At 43.7% G+C, this 23,791-nt stretch overlaps 1 protein-coding gene across 1 annotated transcript in view; it reads right to left on the reverse strand.

The window, feature by feature from the left end:
- Nucleotides 1–23,791, reverse strand: part of tbk1 (TANK-binding kinase 1) — a 65,013-nt gene that overhangs the window by 16,143 nt on the left and 25,079 nt on the right. The window contains exons 9-18 of the mRNA XM_084330048.1: nt 20,546–20,742; nt 18,718–18,776; nt 16,677–16,768; nt 12,134–12,235; nt 11,953–12,031; nt 10,364–10,485; nt 8,005–8,081; nt 6,613–6,652; nt 4,208–4,309; nt 2,672–2,768 (exon numbers count right to left, since the gene is read on the reverse strand). Coding sequence (XP_084186174.1) covers nt 2,672–2,768; nt 4,208–4,309; nt 6,613–6,652; nt 8,005–8,081; nt 10,364–10,485; nt 11,953–12,031; nt 12,134–12,235; nt 16,677–16,768; nt 18,718–18,776; nt 20,546–20,742 — 967 coding nt within the window. The remainder of the gene's footprint in view (nt 1–2,671; nt 2,769–4,207; nt 4,310–6,612; nt 6,653–8,004; nt 8,082–10,363; nt 10,486–11,952; nt 12,032–12,133; nt 12,236–16,676; nt 16,769–18,717; nt 18,777–20,545; nt 20,743–23,791) is intronic.

A 23,791-nucleotide genomic window follows, 5' to 3' on the forward strand; every position in this document is an offset into this window, starting at 1 on the left:
TCCTGGTTTACCTTGATGACCCTCTCCATGAGCACGGAGACCTCCTTCCTCCTGGTTTACCTTGATGACCCTCTCCATGAGCACAGAGACCTCCTTCCTCCTGGTTTACCTTGATGACCCTCTCCATGAGCACAGAGACCTCCTTCCTCCTGGTTTACCTTGATGACCCTCTCCATGAGCACAGAGACCTCCTTCCTCCTGGTTTACCTTGATGACCCTCTCCATGAGCACAGAGACCTCCTTCCTCCTGGTTTACCTTGATGACCCTCTCCATGAGCACGGAGACCTCCTTCCTCCTGGTTTACCTTGATGACCCTCTCCATGAGCACAGAGACCTCCTTCCTCCTGGTTTACCTTGATGACCCTCTCCATGAGCACAGAGACCTCCTTCCTCCTGGTTTACCTTGATGACCCTCTCCATGAGCACGGAGACCTCCTTCCTCCTGGTTTACCTTGATGACCCTCTCCATGAGCACAGAGACCTCCTTCCTCCTGGTTTACCTTGATGACCCTCTCCATGAGCACAGAGACCTCCTTCCTCCTGGTTTACCTTGATGACCCTCTCCATGAGCACAGAGACCTCCTTCCTCCTGGTTTACCTTGATGACCCTCTCCATGAGCACGGAGACCTCCTTCCTCCTGGTTTACCTTGATGACCCTCTCCATGAGCACAGAGACCTCCTTCCTCCTGGTTTACCTTGATGACCCTCTCCATGAGCATAGAGACCTCCTTCCTCCTGGTTTACCTTGATGACCCTCTCCATGAGCACGGAGACCTCCTTCCTCCTGGTTTACCTTGATGACCCTCTCCATGAGCACGGAGACCTCCTTCCTCCTGGTTTACCTTGATGACCCTCTCCATGAGCACAGAGACCTCCTTCCTCCTGGTTTACCTTGATGACCCTCTCCATGAGCACAGAGACCTCCTTCCTCCTGGTTTACCTTGATGACCCTCTCCATGAGCACGGAGACCTCCTTCCTCCTGGTTTACCTTGATGACCCTCTCCATGAGCATAGAGACCTCCTTCCTCCTGGTTTACCTTGATGACCCTCTCCATGAGCACAGAGACCTCCTTCCTCCTGGTTTACCTTGATGACCCTCTCCATGAGCACAGAGACCTCCTTCCTCCTGGTTTACCTTGATGACCCTCTCCATGAGCACGGAGACCTCCTTCCTCCTGGTTTACCTTGATGACCCTCTCCATGAGCACAGAGACCTCCTTCCTCCTGGTTTACCTTGATGACCCTCTCCATGAGCACGGAGACCTCCTTCCTCCTGGTTTACCTTGATGACCCTCTCCATGAGCACAGAGACCTCCTTCCTCCTGGTTTACCTTGATGACCCTCTCCATGAGCACGGAGACCTCCTTCCTCCTGGTTTACCTTGATGACCCTCTCCATGAGCATAGAGACCTCCTTCCTCCTGGTTTACCTTGATGACCCTCTCCATGAGCACAGAGACCTCCTTCCTCCTGGTTTACCTTGATGACCCTCTCCATGAGCACAGAGACCTCCTTCCTCCTGGTTTACCTTGATGACCCTCTCCATGAGCACAGAGACCTCCTTCCTCCTGGTTTACCTTGATGACCCTCTCCATGAGCACAGAGACCTCCTTCCTCCTGGTTTACCTTGATGACCCTCTCCATGAGCACGGAGACCTCCTTCCTCCTGGTTTACCTTGATGTAGGGCTGAGCCCAAACGTTAGAACGTTCGAACCTTCGTTCGTTACGTTGGCATTCGAATTCTTTTATTATTAATTCTGTTTAAACCAATGGGGTTTTTCTTCACAGTTGCAGATAAAGATTAGGCTACACTAATATTATAGTATTAAAAGAAACTGATGAGTTATATTCATTAAAAAGTTGATTTAATTGATTTAGTTGGGCTGGGGCTTCTCCCTGGGCTGGGTCTGGGGCTGGAAAGTTGATTTAATAAAAAAAAGAAAAGACTCATTTAATCAGATTACCGTAATTCCTCTAATAGTAACCGGTATTCAATTAAAAACCGGGTCTCTATTAATGACCGGGTGTGCTGTTGAGCTAAGCAATTATAAGCTGACCTCCTAATACAAGCCGGGTTTCATGTATATGCTGGCCTGGCTGTGCAGTAAATACCATATAATGGTATGGTGTTAATGTTTACCAAGAGAGTAAGCCTACCTCAGAATTGTATAAAACGAAGTTATTATTATTATTATACCAGTATTGTGATTGCACTATTTTACTTTATTTTACTTTTTTTGACCACCTGTAATTGCACTGTTTACTACCGTATTTCATACAGTACTTGGCTTCATAAATGAACCCAGTACATTTTACTGGGTTCAAACTGACACAAAATGTTGATTTATTCATTATGATCGGTTTGAAAATTAGAAATATAGGCCTCCCTCTTATACATGCCTCCTCCTAATACAAGCCTGGTATCCGCTACAGTTGAAACGAATACAAGCCGGGGTTACTATTAGAGGAATTACGGTAATCACTTTATTCAAATTGAGGATTTAGTTTGAAAAAAAAATAAAAATAAAAAAAAAAAGATAAAAGAATATATATACCGTATTTGAATTATTAAAAAAAAGAAATGTATTAAAAATGAAGGTTCGAAGGTTCGTTCGAAAAACCCTGACGAAGTTCGAATCCCAAAAACAGGCTTCGGGGACAGCCTTACCTTAATGACCCTCTCCATGAGCACGGAGACCTCCTTCTCGACGCTGACGCACTGCCCGGTCAGACCCAGCAGCTGCTTCCTCACGTGGTGCACTTTCCTGCCAAAACAGACACGGGAGGAACAGACACGCCGTCAGAGAACCGGAAAGAAAACAAACTAATTCAACGCCACGATTCAATCCTCGGTTGCTAAGCTCACAGGTTCACTTCCTCATCGTGTTCCTCTCTCAGCCGTTCATTCGCTGAAGGTGCTTGCACGCACGCACGCACGCACACACACACACACGATGAATTGAAAATGGGGGACCCTGATGTAAACAAGACGAAAGTCTTTCTCTGGTCTGCATCCCCTTAACAATTGTGTGTATTGAGCTGTACTGTATTGTACCCATTCTGCAATCTGTTAATAACATTTTCAATCAATCAATCAATCAATCACACACACACAGTAATTATTGCCTGTGTTTGACTCATTACTGTGTAAATCTCTTCAGTCGCACAGAGGCAAATCTGAGCCCTGTAACCATGGCGACGGCAGCATAAACACTGACTCACAAAGAGGTCAGGTTGAGAATTGGGAACATCTGGGCGGCTAAGTGTGTGGGGATCGGACGTTGTGGACAGCGACTCCTACAGGTCGGTTGGTGCGCCTGCGCAGCAGAATCAGGAAGCGACGGGGGCGGCGTGTCCCTCCCACGCAGACCCTCGCCGCTGAGAGATCGCGCTGTGCAGGTGAAAAAATGCGACGGCTGCCTCCTCGTGTACCGGAGGGGACACGTGATGCAAGGCTTCGTCCACATTGCAGCCGGCTTGTGGGAGGCATGGCCTAACAGCGTTCGAAACAGGGGAGGGTAGAATTGGACGATACGAAATTGGGATGGGAGAAAAATAGAAAAATGGGAGAAAAAGTAGATAAAAAAAATATAAAAAATTGGGAACATCTCGTTTCGGTGTGACGTTGCGACTCTCGTCACAGGATAGATCTCACCATCGCAATACATTAGAATCAGAATGAACCCTTAACCCTCTGAACAACAAATGGCCATGTGCATATGATTTCCTGATGACCTTGTTCGAAAGAAAGTGTTAATCAGAGTAAGCATATTCCACTTGTGTATTCAGTTTTAGTCCAGACCATTGAAGACATTTTGACATACCAGACTATATTTAAATTATCTATTGGACTATGCGCTATTAAAATGAGAATATGAATGGGATAGTTCTATAAGCAACTCACGTAAACCGCTTAAGACAGAATATTAGTCTTATTTGGAATAAGGTCAATAATCAGAATACTGCAGTACATTGTCCATTGTAGTTGAATCAATCCTGCGATATTTTACACCCATCTGCAGGGACAGAGCAGGGGGAGAGGGAGAGGGAGAGAGAGAGAGAGAGAGAGAGAGAGAGAGGAGAGATGAGAGAGAAAGGAGAGAGATAAGAGAGAGATAAGTGAGAGAGATAAGAGAGAGAGAAAGGAGAGAGGGAGACAAAGGAGAGAGAGAAAGGAGAGAGAGAAAGGAGAGGGAGAGATTACCTCATCCACTCCTCGCTCTTAGAGATGAACAGGCGGTATTTCATGGCACAGTCCTCAGTAAACAGGGACCTGGCCTTGTTAGCATGGAGCACCAGCTTCTGCCTGGGAGAAAATGTACACAGGTTAGAGACCCCAAGCTGGGGGGTAGTTACAGAGGAGGTATAGGGGTAATGCGTCTGGCCTGTTCATCCATTTCCGACCAAATACTAAAATAAAAATAATGGATGGATGGGAAAATAAGCAGTTTTGCTTGGAGGAGGTACAGATCGTAAACATCGCCGCGGGGAGAAAGGTTGAGGAGGTAACAGAAGTAACTGAGTGATGTGCTCTCCTACAGCGACGTTAGCTTTAAAGGGGAACTATTTTACTATTTCTTTCACTATTTGGGCACTTTTACACAATTCCTGTGAGTTTATGGAACACCTCTGTAATTATATATATTTTTTAATTCATTGTTTTGTATTTCTAATCAAGTCCTCAAAAACAGCATTTTTCTACCTCAAGATCTCGAGCTATTTTGAGCCTGGGCTCCTAAACCACTGCGCCGCGGCGCCGGCGCCTGAACATTATCATGCAGCGGTGTCTTTCTGACATCACAAATCAGCACATTTTCAGATGACTCAGTTCAGTGAGGGTGAATATTGTGAGAGGAGAATTGGAAGAATGCGCCAATATGAGAATTAGAGACATAGATCATATTAATATAAGTCCACATAGCTAGGAAACAATGCTAAACACTGAAAAAGGCCATTTATAAGATAGTTCCCCTTTAATAATAATAATAATAAATTCGATTTAAAGAAAAAAACGCCTTTCTCTGACTCAAAGAAAAACTATAAACTATATAAAAAGACAAGATAAAAATATGAATATATATATAGTAGTGCTGTCAATCGATTAAAATATTTAACTCGATTAATCGCATGATTGTCTATAGTTAACTCACGATTAATCGCAAATTAATCGCATTTTATTTTTTCTACCTTAAACAGATATTTTTCAAGTTCCAAGTTTTAATACTCTTATCAACATGCGAGTCAACAAATGCTTGCTTTATGCAGCCATTTAACACAAAAGGATGACCCTCATGCATTGCAAATTTGCATCAAATTCAAAACGGAGTTCATTCATTCATTTATTTTGCATTTATTTTAAATGGTTTGTTATGGTGTTCTTGTTTTATTCTTGACTTATTGTGATGTTTCTTCTTGACTTGTTTAAAGAAGACGTGTCCAGCCCATGGGGACATTAACGTGTGTTGTCGGGCCTTACAAATAAATTTGATTTGATTTGATTATGCACAAAATAACTTAAGAAAATAATAATTTTAAACAATGAATAAAGTGTGCATGAAATAATAGGAGAAAGAAAACGTTAGGAACTTGTTACATTCACCCACACAAGGGCTGAGTAATCACACATCCCCCCCTCTCTTTCTCACACACACACTCCCCAGCTCTCTTTCTCTCTTGCCCCTTCCTCATCTCTCTCATCCCCCTCTCTCTCTCTATATCTCACACACACACACACACACACACACACACACACACACACACACACACACACACACACACACACACACACACACACACACACACACACACACACACACACACACACACACACACACACACACACACACACACACACACACACACACACACACACACACACACACACACACACACACACACACACACACACAGGAGTGAAGTCTAGTAATTTTTTTAAGTAAATAAATAATAATAATAAAAAAAAATCTTAAAAGTTAATCGTGGCGGTCAGGTGGCGTAGCGGAGATTGTGCTCGTCACCAATGCAAGAGGCTGCGGTCTCGACTTCCGGAGAGTCAGCATTGCCTTGGCTTGGGCTGATCGCTATACTAACTCGTTTGGCTGAGTTAGGGGGAGGGAAGCCGTGGGTGGGTCCTGGGCGTTGTGGACAGCGACCCCTACAGTTCGGTCGGGGCACCTGCACAGCGAGGGTAGGATCTGGAGAAAGGTAGTGTGACCTTCCACACGTTACACTCTCCCGGTGAGAATCTGCGCTGCCAGGCTGGCTGCCGGCTGGCTGCACATGTGTCGGAGGAAAACATGTGACAGTCTCCGGCCTCCCGGACCAACAGTAGGGGGAAGTGCGCAACAACCAGGAAGGGGGTTGGGAATTGGCATAACGACTAACAGTGGGATGGGAGAAAAATTTGACAGCCTTTGACAGCCTTAATATATAGTAACAAGAACATTTGAAAGAAATAAAAATGAAAAGGAAGCACGGTGCAGTCCATTTGCAAAAAAATTATTATATATATACTGTATATTATTTTTAATAAAAACAACGGGATCAGTAATGAAGGCTTCTCACTCAGCGTATGATGCTATTCATGCGAGGAGGTGCAGTGGGGCTTACTTGTCAAATTTATGGATCTGCTCCTCATTGTAAGGCAGACCTAGAGAAGAAGGAGAGTAAATCCACAAATCAGATCAATAAACTTTTATGCATATAGTACTTCATATTCAATTGGGAACTACGCTCCCAATTTAAGAATTCACACGTTACTCCTGTGGCCTTAATACAGTCCAAAAATATTTGCGAACACGGTCGACTCTCCAGAATCTAAAAACTAGAGAAAACAAATCAGATATAAAGCCTGCAGCTCCTCCGTAGACAATGAATTGGATAAGATGGTAAAGGTTTTTAAAGCAGAGAGCACTGAGAGCGCCCAGGGGAACGTTCTGACTGTGTTTCAGAGCGGAGAACACACTGAGCGCGCCCAGGGGAAGGTTCTGACTGTGTTTCAAAGCGGAGAACACACTGAGCGCGCCCAGGGGAAGGTTCTGACTGTGTTTCAGAGCGGAGAACACACTGAGAGCGCCCAGGGGAACGTTCTGACTGTGTTTCAGAGCGGAGAACACACTGAGAGCGCCCAGGGGAACGTTCTGACTGTGTTTCAGAGCGGAGAACACACTGAGAGCGCCCAGGGGAACGTTCTGACTGTGTTTCAGAGCGGAGAACACACTGAGCGCGCCCAGGGGAACGTTCTGACTGTGTTTCAGAGCGGAGAACACACTGAGCGCGCCCAGGGGAACGTTCTGACTGTGTTTCAGAGCGGAGAACACACTGAGCGCCCAGGGGAACGTTCTGACTGTGTTTCAGAGCGGAGAACACACTGAGCGCCCAGGGGAACGTTCTGACTGTGTTTCAGAGCGGAGAACACACTGAGCGCGCCCAGGGGAACGTTCTGACTGTGTTTCAGAGCGGAGAACACACTGAGCGCGCCCAGGGGAACGTTCTGACTGTGTTTCAGAGCGGAGAACACTACTATAGAATAAAATATAGGTATAAAAAATAAAACAAGGGGAGCTCCAGTAGCTCACCGCGTACCTCGAGCGCTATTTCGGCGCCGGGGACAACCGTGCTCGTCACGGATCTGGGGTTAGCAAGTTCGAATCCCGGACTGTAGCCGTATCTTTCTCAGAGTGTCTTCCCCATCTACCCCCATTCAAACCTGTTTCTGTCGGTCATTCTTGACCAGAGAAAATGCGATAAACGCAAAAAAGAGCCAGCGGAATGGCCAAAGTTTAAAAAAAAATAAAAAATAAAACAAGCAGCTCTCCAGATGTCATACCTGATGTCATTGCAAGTTTGAGTCTTACTTCTCTGGTTTCTGGCTTTTAGGAGAGAGACTAGCCCACGTTCACACATATTGATGGAACTTTGCGGGGCCGTGTGGAGATAACATATTGGAATTCTTAATTTGGGTGGCATTGTCCTTTAAACCGGAGGGGTGCGTCCTCTCACGTCGCTCCGCTTTGTCCTTCTTGAACTGATGGTAGATGGCCGTGATGGCATCCAGCAGCACTTTGATTTTCTCCACGCTGCAAAGAGGAGAACAATGAAACATGTGCGTCAGAGGTACGGTTCAGTTCACCCTCCGTTTAAAAATCAATTCAGGAGGCGAGATTAACCTCAGGATGTGAACGGGTGCTTTTTCCCTTGTCCTTATTCACCGTATGCCATTTTGAACCCTTTCACTGCCACACTACAGAAGATTAACCCTTTACTATCACACTACCGACGGTTAGTGTGATAGTAAAGGGTTAACCTTCTGTAGTGTGGCAGTGAAAGGGTTAACCTTCTGTGTATTGTCGCCGTGAAAGGGTTAACCGTTTGGTAGTGCGGCAGTGAAAGGGTTAACCTCAGGATGTGAACGGGTGCTTTTTCCTTGTCCTTATTCACCGTACGCCACTTTTAAGCTTCTTATTTTGAAGCGATTAGCCCTCAGTGCTCCTCATCTTGGCTACTTGCTGTGTTGGTGATTCAATCATTTGAACTCGTTCTACTGATGCACCTGCTGTAAGTCGCTCTCTGCATAAGAGTGTGTAAGATAAGAGATAAGATATCCCTTTACTGATCCCATTGGGGAAATTCAGGCATCATAGCAGCATGGGGGAGGGGAGGTACAGGTACAGGTATGGGCAGGGTAATAGTAGAAATACATAAATATAGGCAATACAATTACAGTAAAGATAAAAAAATAAGCAGTGTAAACAATATAATTACCGTAATTCCTCTAATAGTGACCGGTATTCAATTACAAACCGGGTCTCTATTAATGGCCGGGTGCGCTCTTGAGCTAAGCAATTATAAGCTGACCTCCTAATACAAGCCGGGTTACTAATATACTGAGCTGCATACTGAGCTGCTAAGGTAAAGTTACTTGATTTCACTTTGAAAACGTTGAAATGACCAGTGACCACCTGTAATTGCACTGTTTACTATTTCATACAGTACTTGGTTTCAATAAATGAACCCAGTACATTTTACTGGGTTCAAACTGACATAAAATGTTGATTTATTCATTATGATCTGTTTGAAAATGAGAAATATAGGCCTCTCTCTTATACATGCCTCCTCCTAATAAAAGCCTGGTACCTGCTACAGTTTAAGCAAATACAAGCCCGGGTCACTATTAGAGGAATTACGGTAGCTTATAAAATAATAATATGAGCAAGTAAACATTGTAATCAAGGTGCACTGCAGATGAGGGTGTGCAATGCATGCCCCATCAGTTATATTATACGTTACAATAAATATGGACACACACACAAACACTTAGAATCTGAATATATACCATGAGTAGGTTATTATCATATGTCATCTGTTCCAAGGATATCACACACACACACACACACACACACACACACACACACACACACACACACACACACACACACACACACACTTTCAATCATTGTGGGGACATTCCATTGACTTACATTCAACCCTTTACCCTAAGTTTAACGACATGCCTAACCCTAACCTTTACCATAACCTAAAATAGCTCCTTTACCTTATGGGACCCAGCATGTCCCACAATGACAAGAAAAACACACACACACACATACATCTTTTTTGTTTTCATGACTTATGGCAGTGGTTCCCAAACCTCTTCAGTCAGGCCACTAACATGGAAACATTTGGGCAACCTGCCCCCCCCCCCCCCCCTGCCTCAACCCTTTAACCCTTTCACTACCACACTACAGAAAGTTAACCCTTTCACTACCACACTACAGAAGGTTAACCCTTTCACTACCACACCACAGAAGGTTAACCCTTTCACTACCCCACTGCAGAAGGTTAACCCTTTCACCACCACTACAAAATGTTAACCCTTTCACTACAACACTACAAAAGGTTAACCCTTTCACTGCCACAATACATAAGCTCAACCCTTTCACTACAGAAGGTTAACCCTTTCACTACCACACTACAGACGTTAACCTTTCACTACCACACTACAGACGGTTAACCTTTCACTACCAGCAAAAGGTTGTGGTAGTGAAAGGGTAACCGTCTGTAGTGTGGTAGTGAAAGGGTTAAACTAATTGTGCAACCATATACACTGTTCTCAAATAAATAACTTATTTGGAACTTACCCTTTGTGTTTGCTATTTTATTGAACTTGTGTTTTTAAGTTACAGGAAATGACAGCAAATGGTTTTCATTATTGCAAATGTTTTTGCCTCCCAGACGGAAAGAGACCACCCTCTTGTTGCGACTCAGCAACATCTTGTCTGAAGGGGGAAAAGCCCTGGGAACCACTGACTTTATAGGGACGTTCGGTCCTAACAACGGTAGGAAAATGAGCCAGACTTACTTCCTGTCCTCGGGGTGGGTGCCCACCTGCTGTATCCAGGTGTCGGTGAGCAGGCCTCCTGGGAGGAACTTGCTCTTTACGTCCTGCGCCGTTCGCTCCATGGGCTCCAGAGAGCTGGAGATCTGCAGACACAGACACATACACATACACATACACACCATCAGTATCACTCCAGGGTCTGGTCTACGGAGGAGACTGGGGTTGTTAAATGAGACGGTCTGGTCTACGGAGGAGACTGGGGCTGTTAAATGAGACGGTCTGGTCTACGGAGGAGACTGGGGCTGTTAAATGAGACGGTCTGGTCTACGGAGGAGACGGGCTGAGGCGTGTGGATCGAGGAAGCCCTCACTTCACGGCACACACATTATGCCCATATATGGACTGAGAACTACGCCCCTTAGCGGTGAGGTTATAGAAGCGGGGATCTTGGCGTGTTCCTTTACATGCAACGTAATTATTAATTATATAATTTCTTTACATGCAAAAATGTATAGATATTGATACACAATCAATATTTTTTTATATTGCAATATTGATTGGGATTGGATACAATTGTTGAATAAATAGTTCAGTCTCAGGACTTTCACAGGTTAACAAGGACTCACTCTCAGGACTTTCACAGGTTAACAAGGACTCACTCTCAGGACTTTCACAGGTTAACAAGGACTCAGTCTCAGTACTTTCACAGGTTAACAAGGACTCAGTCTCAGTACTTTCACAGGTTAACAAGGACTCAGTCTCAGTACTTTCACAGGTTAACAAGGACTCACTCTCAGTACTTTCACAGGTTAACAAGGACTCACTCTCAGGACTTTCACAGGTTAACAAGGACTCACTCTCAGGACTTTCACAGGTTAACAAGGACTCAGTCTCAGGACTTTCACAGGTTAACAAGGACTCACTGAGTACATTCACAGGTTAACAAGGACTCACTCTGGACTTTCACAGGTTAACAAGGACTCACTGAGTACTTTCACAGGTTAACAAGGACTCACTCTCAGGACTTTCACAGGTTAACAAGGACTCACTCTCAGTACTTTCACAGGTTAACAAGGACTCAGTCTCAGGACTTTCACAGGTTAACAAGGACTCACTCTCAGGACTTTCACAGGTTAACAAGGACTCACTCTCAGTACTTTCACAGGTTAACAAGGACTCAGTCTCAGGACTTTCACAGGTTAACAAGGACTCAGTCTCAGGACTTTCACAGGTTAACAAGGACTCACTCTCAGGACTTTCACAGGTTAACAAGGACTCACTCTCAGTACTTTCACAGGTTAACAAGGACTCAGTCTCAGGACTTTCACAGGTTAACAAGGACTCACTCTCAGGACTTTCACAGGTTAACAAGGACTCACTCTCAGGACTTTCACAGGTTAACAAGGACTCACTCTCAGGACTTTCACAGGTTAACAAGGACTCAGTCTCAGGACTTTCACAGGTTAACGGTTTCCCGGTGACTTCCATTTGTCGCATGTCTTCCCGCCTCTTCTCCCGTTCATCCTCTCCTCATCTGTCGGTCATGTCTAACCATGAAAAAGCGATAAATGCTAAAAAAAGAAGCTTAAAAAAAAAAAACAAGGACTCACTCTGAGTACTTTCTTGCGCACGTCTGATATCTCATCGTATTCGGAGGACAGCATGTTGGCTTGCATCAGCACCTCAAACCTAGGGGTTAGACAGAGAGCACAGGAGAACACCATGTCACCAACGTCACCAGAATTGCACGTGGACGCCTGTTGGAATGCGTAGAGAAAAAACACCACTCACAGCTGTTCAGTTCTCTCCAGTATCTGGGTGCAGTAGTTACACAGGTTGATGACCTCAGACTTCTTCTGTACAATCTCACTGTAGTCCTCCTTCATCAACTCACTGAGAGAGAGAGAGAGAGAGAGAGAGAGAGAGAGAGAGAGAGAGAGAGAGAGAGAGAGAGAGAGAGAGAGAGAGAGAGAGAGAGAGAGAGAGAGAGAGAGAGAGAGAGAGAGAGAGAGAGAGAGAGAGAGAGAGAGAGAGAGAGAGAGAGAGAGAGAGAGAGAGAGAGAGAGAGAGAGAGAGAGAGAGAGAGAGAGAGAGAGGGGGGGGGAGAGAGAGAGAGACAGAGAGAGAGAGAGAGAGAGAGAGAGAGAGAGAGAGAGAGAGAGAGGGGGGAGAGGGAGAATATAGAGGGAGAGAGGAGAGAGAGGGGAGACAAAGACAGAGAGTTTCAAGTTTGTTTATTATTTGTCACAACAAAATACAGAATACTTTATGATGAAATGCTTGTTTCTGTAGGGAGAAGAGAGAGGGAGAGAGAAGAGAGAGATAGAGAGACAGATAGAGAGAGACAGAGACAGAGAGAGAGGAGAGACAGAGACACACACAGAGAGAGAGGCACAGAGAGAGAGGCACAGAGAGAGAGAGAGAGAGAGAGAGAGAGAGAGAGAGAGAGAGAGAGAGAGAGAGAGAGAGAGAGAGAGAGAGAGAGAGACACAGATAGAGAGGGGCACAGAGAGAGAGAGACAGAGAGAGACACACACACACAGAGAGAGAGAGACAGAGATAGACAGAGACACACAGAGAGAAAGAGACACAGAGAGAGATAGACAGACAGACAGAGAGAGAGAGATAGAGACACAGAGAGATACAGACTGATATGAGGAGAGCAGGGAGAGAGACAGTGGGAGACACAGAGAGAGATGGAGGAGGGGAGAGAGAGACAAACAAACACACACAGTGAGAGACAGAGTGAGAGAGACAGTGAGAGAGAGAGAGACAGAGAGAGGATAGATAGATCAACCTTGAACCTTTACAAGTTGTTTCAACTGAACATAGTGTTTGATCATCCCAGGTGTAGTAGAGCATAGTTCTGTTGTTTTAAAGATTATAATCGCAAACATTTTCATATAAAAACACAAGTCTATTTTGCCACTCTCTATCGCCAATGGATGTTACACAATAGTGATTCTGCTTCTGCTTCTGTCTTAAATACTCCAAAGCTTCATTCGATGGGCATGGGATTCAAATATGAAAATAAAATCCGATTATATATTAAAAAAAAACAAAATATTTGTTGTTGTGCAAAATCAACTCTGCAATGCTGTTTGTTATTTAAGATGAGGTCAGACTCGGCACTGACAGATTTGTGTTCATTGTGCTGCTTTTATAAAGCCTCAAATGATGGCTTACAATATTTCATGAAAGCAAAGTGTTTTGTTTGTCTAAGATTTTAAAAGGTTTAAACTTTACAGCACTGACAAAGTTGAACAAAGTGCTGTACAAGTCCCACAACAGAAAAATCTTAAAAAAATATAATAATAATAATAAAAAAATATATATATATTATTTTTTTTGTTTTTTTATCTCGAAGCTTCGAATTAAAATCGAATCTCGGCCCCGAAGCTTCGAATTCCAAAAAAGAATTCGAAGGTCAGCCCTATTCTACGCAGTTCATCAATGTTTCTAACGTTTGCTGTTCTTGGCTGTTCTAAACCGGGAACATCATCCGGCACACAGGAAGTGATGCGTTTCACATCACCAGCAGCAACAGCTGTTTCACATCACCAGCAGCAACAGCTGTTTCACATCACCAGCAGCTGTTTCACATCACCAGCAGCAACAGCTGTTTCACATCACCAGCAGCAACAGCTGTTTCACATCACCAGCAGCAACAGCTGTTTCACATCACCAGCAGCAACAGCTGTTTCACATCACCAGCAGCAACAGCTGTTTCACATCACCAGCAGCAACAGCTGTTTCACATCACCAGCAGCAACAGCTGTTTTGTTTGGAATGAATAGAAGATGAACTCAGTAGTGAATGTGAATTTTTGTGAAAGATGGAAAAGCAAGTCAATACAGTGCAAAAAAAACAGCAACGCTTGCTTATCACAGATAGATGTGATGCCGAAACAAACACCAAATGAGGATGTTTTGGATTACCACTTTAACTAAGATTAAAGCATATTTCATTCTCGAAGGCCAGAGTAAGTTTTGTGACACCCATTTGAAAACACAATGCAAATCATCTCCCCAGGGTCTCTCATTTATTCAGTTGAACTGGTGGTATGGTATGGCTACTGCTATTAGCATAATGCAGGGCTGTACGTTAACCTTTTTTGCACATAGCACTGGTGCTACAGAGGTTGATAATGAATCTGGTAGCACAAGTATAAAACGTGTTATATTTGTAACAGTCACAAATGTGCCTATTGTATTTGTGTTATTTAGTTGCAGTGCCATGTTTGGCTGTCATTTTCATGCTGACAAGTTGACGTCACACAGCCAGACACGTTACGTGTAAGGAATTATGGGATTTGGTGTTGGGTGTATGGACTAGGGGTTGGAATCACCAGTTTCATCACGATATGATACGATATTGATTCTTTGGACAACGATACGATATTTTCAGATATCTGCCACGATACGATGCAGGTGCCTGCAATCGATATGAGACGAATATCATAAGCCCATTTAACACAATCAGTAACATTTAGATCAACTCAAAAAAGGCAACGGAAATATCATTTGACATTTAAATGTTTGAGCTCTTCCAGACATTTAAATGAAAAACAATATTGTTTTTAATACAAATAGACCTCCTGTTCACTGTAAAGTGCCACGTTTTGATATATTGAGCTTTAAACTTTAAGTATATATTTTTGGAACTCACAACACGCAACCTAAAACCCCTTTCTCTCCCAAACCGTTCCTGCAATTGTTTTATGTTGCAAGATGATCATGAATACATTTATTATGTATTGTATTTTTTATGTTTAAATATCAACATTATCTGTCCACCCTCAGTACATTTACTATCAATATAATATACTCGTCTCAGTCGTCTGACTTCATCTGATCTTTCCAAACGCACACACACACAAAGAAGGGAGAATGCCTGCCCGCCCCCTCCTTCCTAGTCCTCACTCTGCCCGTCTGCTGTTCTCTCTATGGCTCTGAACAGCTTGTTGTTAGCTTACGCTAACGTAACGTTAATTTCGGACTTTAACACGACGTGGTCATAAAGGAATGGTGAGGATTGCAAAGCATGTTAGATGCATTTGACCCGTTGCGGAATAAAACAGCAGGGATTTGTTTTGGGTCGTGAAATAGGCACACTAGCCTTGCTCTGTTGCAATGTCCGCGTTCCAGACGCTACTGCGCGCTGTGCTGTAGAGCCGAGCAGATACGAGTCTACTCCACAGGATTTTCAAAATAAGAGTATCAATATGAACTGAACGTTGCTAGCTGCCGGAGCCATAGATATTATGCGTGGTGGTGATATTATGCGCTTCTGCGGAGATGAGACTTGCCACAGGATTTTCAAAATAAGAGTATCGATATGAACCGAATGCCTATCGCACGGGTGCTATTGAAGTAAATCCATTCATCGCACAGACTGATGTTGCTGTAGCATGTGCGATATATATCTCGCACTGTACAGCCCTGTAATGTTTAACTGGGGGTATGTTATGGCTACTGCTATTAGCATAATGTTTAACTGGGGGTATGTTATGACTACTGCTATTAGCATAATGTTTAACTGGTGGTATGTTATGACTACTGCTATTAGCATAATGTTTAACTGGGGGTATGTTATGACTACTGCTATTAGCATAATGTTTAACTGGGGGTATGTTATGACTACTGCTATTAGCATAATGTTTAACTGGTGGTATGTTATGACTACTGCTATTAGCATAATGTTTAACTGGTGGTATGTTATGACTACTGCTATTAGCATAATGTTTAACTGGGGGTATGTTATGACTACTGCTATTAGCATAATGTTTAACTGGTGGTATGTTATGACTACTGCTATTAGCATACTGTTTACCTGGTGGTATAACTACTGCTATTAGCATAATGTTTAACTAGTGGTATAACTACTACTATTAGCATAATGTTTAACTGGTGGTATGTTATGACTACTGCTATTAGCATAATGTTTAACTGGTGGTATGTTATGACTACTGCTATTAGCATAATGTTTAACTGGTGGTATGTTATGGGTACTGCTATTAGCATAATGTTTAACTGGTGGTATAACTACTGCTATTAGCATATCATTTAACTGGTGGTATGTTATGATGCTATTACCATAATGTTTAGCATTTCCATTGTTTACTGAAAAAAGATTCTGAGCCAAAACAAGCTGTGTAGTGCAGTATATATAATTTGAGTTTTGTAGCATGAATACATTTTTAATGCATAAAGAATGGAAAATCGAATTGAATCGTGACCTCGAGATTGGAATGGATATAGAATCTGTGTCATTAAAGCCCTGCTGTTTAGACGTCACCTGACAGGGTCACTGGACAGCGAACGTAGGAACTCACTTTAGGCCGCGGACTCCTTTGCGCACCAGCTCTTGATACACCAGCAGGGATTCTGAGGTCTTCCACAGGTGGCCGACATCACCAGCAAACGTCTGCGGACCAACAGGAGTGTTAGAGAGTGTGTGTGGGTGTGTGTGTGTGTAGTCACGCACATGCGCACAGGTCAGTGCCACATCCAGCCATAACAGACATGCAATAGGGAGGTGTAGTGGTTACGTCATTGCCGTTTTTCGTGTTCCACCCTCTGTCCAACCCAATGCATTTCCCCATTGCCCATTTCTAAATCGTCTCGTTTAAAACAAATAAAGCATTAACATTTGCATGGTGTACCTTTCTGTGCGTATTCATCCACAAGCTATAGCTCAACATGAAAATTAATCATAAAAAAAATCGCCAAATTTATTTCAACCAAAAATGCTTAAAAAATTATGTTAGTGATAGAAGGGAACTCATTTTATGCAAAAATGGAAAGCTTTTCAATTTCCATGCGGCAGAATTGTTACAATAGCCAATAATCCATTTTCCCAATGATAAATCCCTATACGGGTGGAACAATCAGTGATGTCAGACTATTCTCGAAGTCAACTTCCTGCCTGTTGTTGCTACGCAACTGCAGCGTGGGGGGAAACTGCCCAGCCTGGTACATTGTGTACGGTTCATTTAGTGCAGAAACGGATCGTTAAAGCGGCAAATTAAAGACAATCAAGCGGAATTTTCTTCAGTCCTTCACAATGCCAAAGAGCTGCTGTGTTACGCGTACTAATGACAAAAACAGAAATCCAAATCGCAAGTTTTATACCATCACGGAGGAAAAAGTGGCTGTGGCTAACTTTCGGCTAACTCGCTCTGCTGTTGTGGTCGTGGTAGCTACATGCTAAGCTAACGTTAATCACATCATATCGAACCGATAGGAGCTTATCTTATCTAATCTTACGTGGATGTTTGATCGGGTAGTGGCACACGTGGTACCACCACGTAAGATTAGATAAGATAAACTCCTATCGGTTCGATATGATGTGATTAACGTTAGCTTAGCATGTGTGTAGACCACCTCGTGTCTCCTCTATAGTCAGCCTGGGCAGGGTGTAGACCACCTCGTGTCTCCTCTATAGTCAGTCTGGGCAGGGTGTAGACCACCACGTGTCTCCTCTATAGTCAGTCTGGGCAGGGTGTAGACCACCACGTGTCTCCTCTATAGTCAGTCTGGGCAGGGTGTAGACCACCACGTGTCTCCTCTATAGTCAGTCTGGGCAGGGTGTAGACCACCTCGTGTCTCCTCTATAGTCAGCCTGGGCAGGGTGTGTAGACCACCTCGTGTCTCCTCTATAGTCAGCCTGGGCAGGGTGTAGACCACCACGTGTCTCCTCTATAGTCAGCCTGGGCAGGGTGTAGACCACCACGTGTCTCCTCTATAGTCAGCCTGGGCAGGGTGTGTAGACCACCTCGTGTCTCCTCTATAGTCAGCCTGGGCAGGGTGTAGACCACCACGTGTCTCCTCTATAGTCAGTCTGGGGAGGGTGTGTAGACCACCATGTGTCTCCTCTATAGTCAGCCTGGGCAGGGTGTGTAGACCACCACGTGTCTCCTCTATAGTCAGTCTGGGGAGGGTGTAGACCACCACGTGTCTCCTCTATAGTCAGCCTGGGCAGGGTGTAGACCACCACGTGTCTATCACGAGTCACCAGCCGGTTCTTTTCACCCCGACAGCTAGGAGCTTCACCTGGAGAGCGTAACGTGTGCAGAGGTTTATAGCCATCTCCCCCTCCCTGCTGAACAGGCCGACCAGTAGGAGTCGCTGTTGCGACGACCAGGACCCATACTCGCGAACACTGACAGTTATTGTGTTCGTAGGGACGACTGACCAAGCTGGAGGTACCACTGCCGGGAATTTCAAGATCAATTTGTCAATTGTATCGATCTATTTATTTGATCATTCAAATGTTATTTATATGAAAAATAAACCCAACATTCTTCAAATCCAGGTTAGATAAGGGTGTTCAGCTTCCTCACACGTTCGTCCTTAAATAGTCCTTAGTAGTACCTTAGCGTAACTGGCGTCCAGGTCCAGGTCATAGCGAGGCTGTACTTTGGGGGGACTCGCTGTCGAGACAAAAGACACTAAGGGTTAGACACGAGCTCCACATTGGCTGCGTTTACATGGACAGTGAGACAGACACAGGGTTCAAAGGACAACATGATATACAGTCGCACACAGGGAACAGCGTGACGACAGAGAACAGCAGGCGATACGCATCACAGTTTCCACCTCAAAGTAAAAATTCATATTGAATCTGAAAATGTTACACATAAGTGTAGTTTAGACAATGTCTCTTCAAATGTATCAAAACAAAGAGTCCAGAAGAGAGAGAGACACACAGAGAGAGACACACAGAGAGACAGAGACAGAGACAAACAGAGAGAGAGAGAGAGAGAGAGAGAGACAGATAGAGAGAGAGACAGACAGAGAAACAGAGAGAGAGACAGATACAGACAGAGAGAGACAGACGGACAGAGAGAGAGAGACAGACACAGAGAGAGAGACAGACAGAGAGAGAGACAGACAGAGAGACACAGAGAGAGACACAGAGAGAGATACAGAGAGACACAAAGAGATACACAGAGACAGACAGAGAGAGATACAGACAGAGAGAGAGACACAGACAGAGACAGACAGAGAGAAAGACAGAGAGAGAGAGAGACACAGAGATAGACAGACAGAGAGAGAGAGAAAGACACAAAGAGAGAGGGAGAGAGAGACATACAGACAGAGAGAGAGAGAGAGAGAGAGAGAGAGAGACAGACACACACAGAGAGGGAGGGAGAGGGAGCCAAAGCAATTCAACACTATGTTCATGTTTTCTGAATTAAAGAGTCCATCTGGTAATTTTAAATACGGTGGATATATATTGAATGGCCCCGATATCAGCTTTGCTGGCAGAAAAGGTGTACTTATTTTTACACACTAGATTTTTTGTCGTTCAAGTTATATATATATATAGATTTCTTTTCACATTGATACAATAGATCAATGTGTCTATTGTATCTATCTATTTATTTTCTAATAAAATATTATTTTCTTTATGTAAAAAGAGAAATTTAGCACCATAAATCATTCACCTCATTCAATTCAATTATTTCCATTACGTCTGTATCGTCGGTTTCTTTTTTCTTTTTTTTTTTTTTTTATTGGTCTTTTTCCCCCTCCATTTTCCTCAGATTTTCTCCCATCCCAATGTTAGTCGTATGCCAATTCCCAGTCCCTTCCTGGTCGCTGCGCACTTACCCCCCACAGTCAGATCATCTGGGAGAGTGGAGGCTACCACGTGCTTCCTCCGACACACGTCCAGCCAATCACCGCTTCTTTTCACCTGGCAGCGCGGATTCTCATTGAGAGGGCGTAGCGTGTGGGAGGACCACACTATCCCCCTCACGTCCAATCCGCGCTTAGCAGGCGCCCCGACCGAACTGTAGGAGTCGCTGTTTACAACGACCCGGACCCACCCCGCCAGCTTCTCCCACCCTCTGATACAGCCAATTGTATCAGTGCAGACGGCTAGCCAAGCTGGTGACAACCCCGGAGCTGTGAGCTGGATTCGAACAGGCAAATCCAGCTCAGCTCCGGGGCTGGTGACGAACGCAATCTCCGCTCGGCCACCTAACCGCCCTCGTCGGTTTCTTTTCTATACATTTCTTTTGTCCCCTTTCCCTCTTGTCCTCTCGCCAGGCCGTCATTATAAATAATAATTTGTTCTTAATTGACCTGCCTGGTTAAACAAATAGAAAATAAATGCACCTCATATTTACTTAAAAAGAAAACATTTTAGAATTGCGGATTGGGCCTTTACTCGAGCCCTCTCAGGGTCACTCACGGTCTTCGAAGATGAGTCCCACTGTGGCCACAGACTCGCGGCTGACCAGCATGATGGGGTTGTCCCTGGTGGTCTTGGGGAAGTTCTTGGCCTGCCGGTTGGGGTCCAGCACCAGGCGCCGGCCCTCATACAGCAGCTCCTGGTTGTGAGGCGGAATGCTGGTCCTACGAGACAGCAGCTCCTGGAACAGTGTCGCCCTGTGGAGGAAATGAGGAACTGCAGCTTTGAGAGACGTGGGACGCTAAAGTATATAAAATAATGTTACGTAGGCACCAAATGCTGGTAAATGCTCTCTACTCTACTAGATACAACCAGATTATTAGAATTTTTTAATGAATCCAGCAGCCATTGTAGCCAGCTGGTAAAAAAAATAAAGTGGGACATGAAGAAGATTTTAAGCGAAGTAATCTAATATGCTTAATAGAGAGAGACTTGATCGAAGCATGAGACCGACAACTCATTAAGAGGCTATACAATCAGGGCATTAAGAGGCTATACAATCAGGGCAACCTCTTAGTATGCAACGGCCCACATGTGGGCCCTCTTGAGGACGATTTGCCCACCGGCACCTTCGATATATATCGAATTAAAGCCCTATTTGTTGTCTGTCAATAGCCCTTTCAGGTGACAAAATCTGTTCAGCGGTCCTCAAGTTACATGCCGATATGTGAGGCGTGCGCCGAAGTACACGGCAGACTTTTTATTTGTTCAAATACCACTCCCGACTCTCGAGCCTCTACCTCAGTCAATCATTTGGCGATCTCGAGGATTATTGGACAGGGTTGTAACCAATGAGTAGGGCTTTCCAATGGTACACAATGGTTTATGATGAATTGAAAATGGGGGACCCTGATGTAAACATGACGAAAGTCTTTCTCTGGTCTGCATCCCCTTAACAATTGTGTGTATTGAGCTGTACTGTATTGTACCCATTCTGCAATTTGTTAATAACATTTTCAATCAATCAATCAATCAAACCCCACGTGGGAATGAGCGAATCAGGGATCTAGGTGAAAAGTCACGAGCCAAAACAGGAAGAGAATTATCCGTTGAATGCATTGAAGTCTGAGAAAATCGTTTTCTGAGCTCTCACCTTTTACCAAAACCGCTTCTAATCACTCATTTCTGAACGAATTCTTTATGGAATTTGGACATGTACTACACAAGACTTCAGGCTATGGACCCAGGGTGTCTTCTCAGCCATACCAACTTTATTTTTTATTTTTTTAAATACTACTTCTGGACTACTAACTACTACAGAAAAATTGGAGTAACACGTTTTTCTACAACTCTATTTCATTAGCACTAAAAGTGAATTTTCTTTATTGTATCAGAATGTCATCTTTCAAAAGAGATCAGGCTCATGCATGTGCTATAAGTATAAAGTATAGTATTTTGGTTTGCAAAAAAAGTATGCAGCCCTAAAAAATGAAAACTAAAATGACCACTTTTGGGGGCGATTGTTAAGAGGTTTGATGCTATACAATCAAGGCATTAAGAGGTGATACCGTCTCTGTCAGGGCAGACACAGATACAGTGCTAGGGCACACAGAACTAAATTCAATAGGCTAATATAATGTAAAATAAAATGGCAATGATACACTGGCAACGTTTTGACACCGTTGCTTGTAAATGGTGCGTTTATATAATCTTTTGTTGCTCACATTCACCCATTCACTCACAGACAGCGAAGGCAACCTGGAAAGTGTCAACCTGCTCATCGGGATCAATTAGGGGTTAAGTGTCTCGCTCAAGGACACTTCAACACGCTGCCTGGGAGGAGTGGGAATCGAACCGGGAACCTTCCGATTACCAGACGACCGCTCTGCCTCACTGTCGCCCCCAAAGTACTGCTGTGTACTGTGTATTGCTGTAAAGGTTAAGATGCCTTTGCAGGCCAGTGGAGGCAAAAACAATCACTTTCATTGCTGCCACTTGGTCTCCGAATTGATCTTACCTTCATGTATAATTATTGTGTTTATAGTTATAGCTTATAGTTATAGTTTGTAGAGATAGAATATACGTTGTGTACCATGTCTACAAATCTACTACGGTTGAGGAGCCGGGAAAAACGCATCTCACGTCTTTCTGAAAGTATGTACATTTAAAAAAAAAACTGTGACAATAAAATGATCAGAATCTGAATATTGTTGTGTGTATTATTGTGTACCGTATATAGTGTGTGTTACATGCCAGTGCCAAAGACGGATTTCCATCTCATGCAAATCTAATGGACAAATAACGGAATCTGAATCGTAATCTGAACGTCGACAAAATTATGACTCGCATAATTTTTTCATGATTACGTTTTCACAGGTGCACTGATAGTATCTGTAGCATCAGTTATCAGAGCCGGGTCCAAAGTTCTCGTCCTCCGAACAGGAAGCAGTGCAGATTCCTATCAGCTGATGAACTGAATACAGTACTCTGTGCCTCCCCAGCTGTTCCTTATGTTCTACTAACCACCCCATAATGAGTTTGTCATCGTAACGCTGATCTTCCTTCCTGCTAAGAGAAACATCTCCCACCCACATTACCCTGAAACAGCTCAGGGCTCAAAATTGCGTAGTTCGAGTTCATACTACACTACACGTATGAACTCGACATAACGTTAACGTTACTCCGTTTGCATGAAGTGTTTAATTAGCAGCAATCTGTTGTTGAACATTTTACGTTAATGCTCCGTGTATTGCATGGACAGGAAGCCGTCATGAAATCGCTGTAGTCATATTGTAGTCTTTTAGTCTTATTAACTAAAATATTTTAACCAAATAAAAAGCAGCAGCACTATTGCATAACTGAGTCATGTTTGCTATGTATTTCTTTCTTTAGGGGAGTAGGACATTTGTTTCACAGTTTCAGCATGATGTTTTATAGATGGCTAGGTTAAACACAGGTTTTTGTTTTTAAGAGGGGGGGTTTGATTTGATTGAAGTTTATTTCAAATATGCAACACAACAAACAAACATCAAGTACAGATATAGCCTTAAGCCGTTCAAATAATAAATGTATATATATTTTTTTAAATAATAATAATCTAAAAGAACCGATAAGAGTATCGATAAAGTACCGAACCGTTAAGCAGTATCGATAAGAGTATAGATAAAATCCTAACGATACCCATCCCTAACTGTTATAGTCGTTTTTTTTTATCAATAAAAAATATATTACATTATATATTGTTGGTGCTCCTTACATTTTGGTGGGTGCTCCTAAATTTTTTCTGGTGCTCCCAACTTTTTGAAG

This window comes from Notolepis coatsorum (genome assembly GCF_963971535.1).
Source record: "Notolepis coatsorum genome assembly, chromosome: 15".
NCBI classification, from domain to species: Eukaryota; Metazoa; Chordata; class Actinopteri; order Aulopiformes; family Paralepididae; genus Notolepis; species Notolepis coatsorum.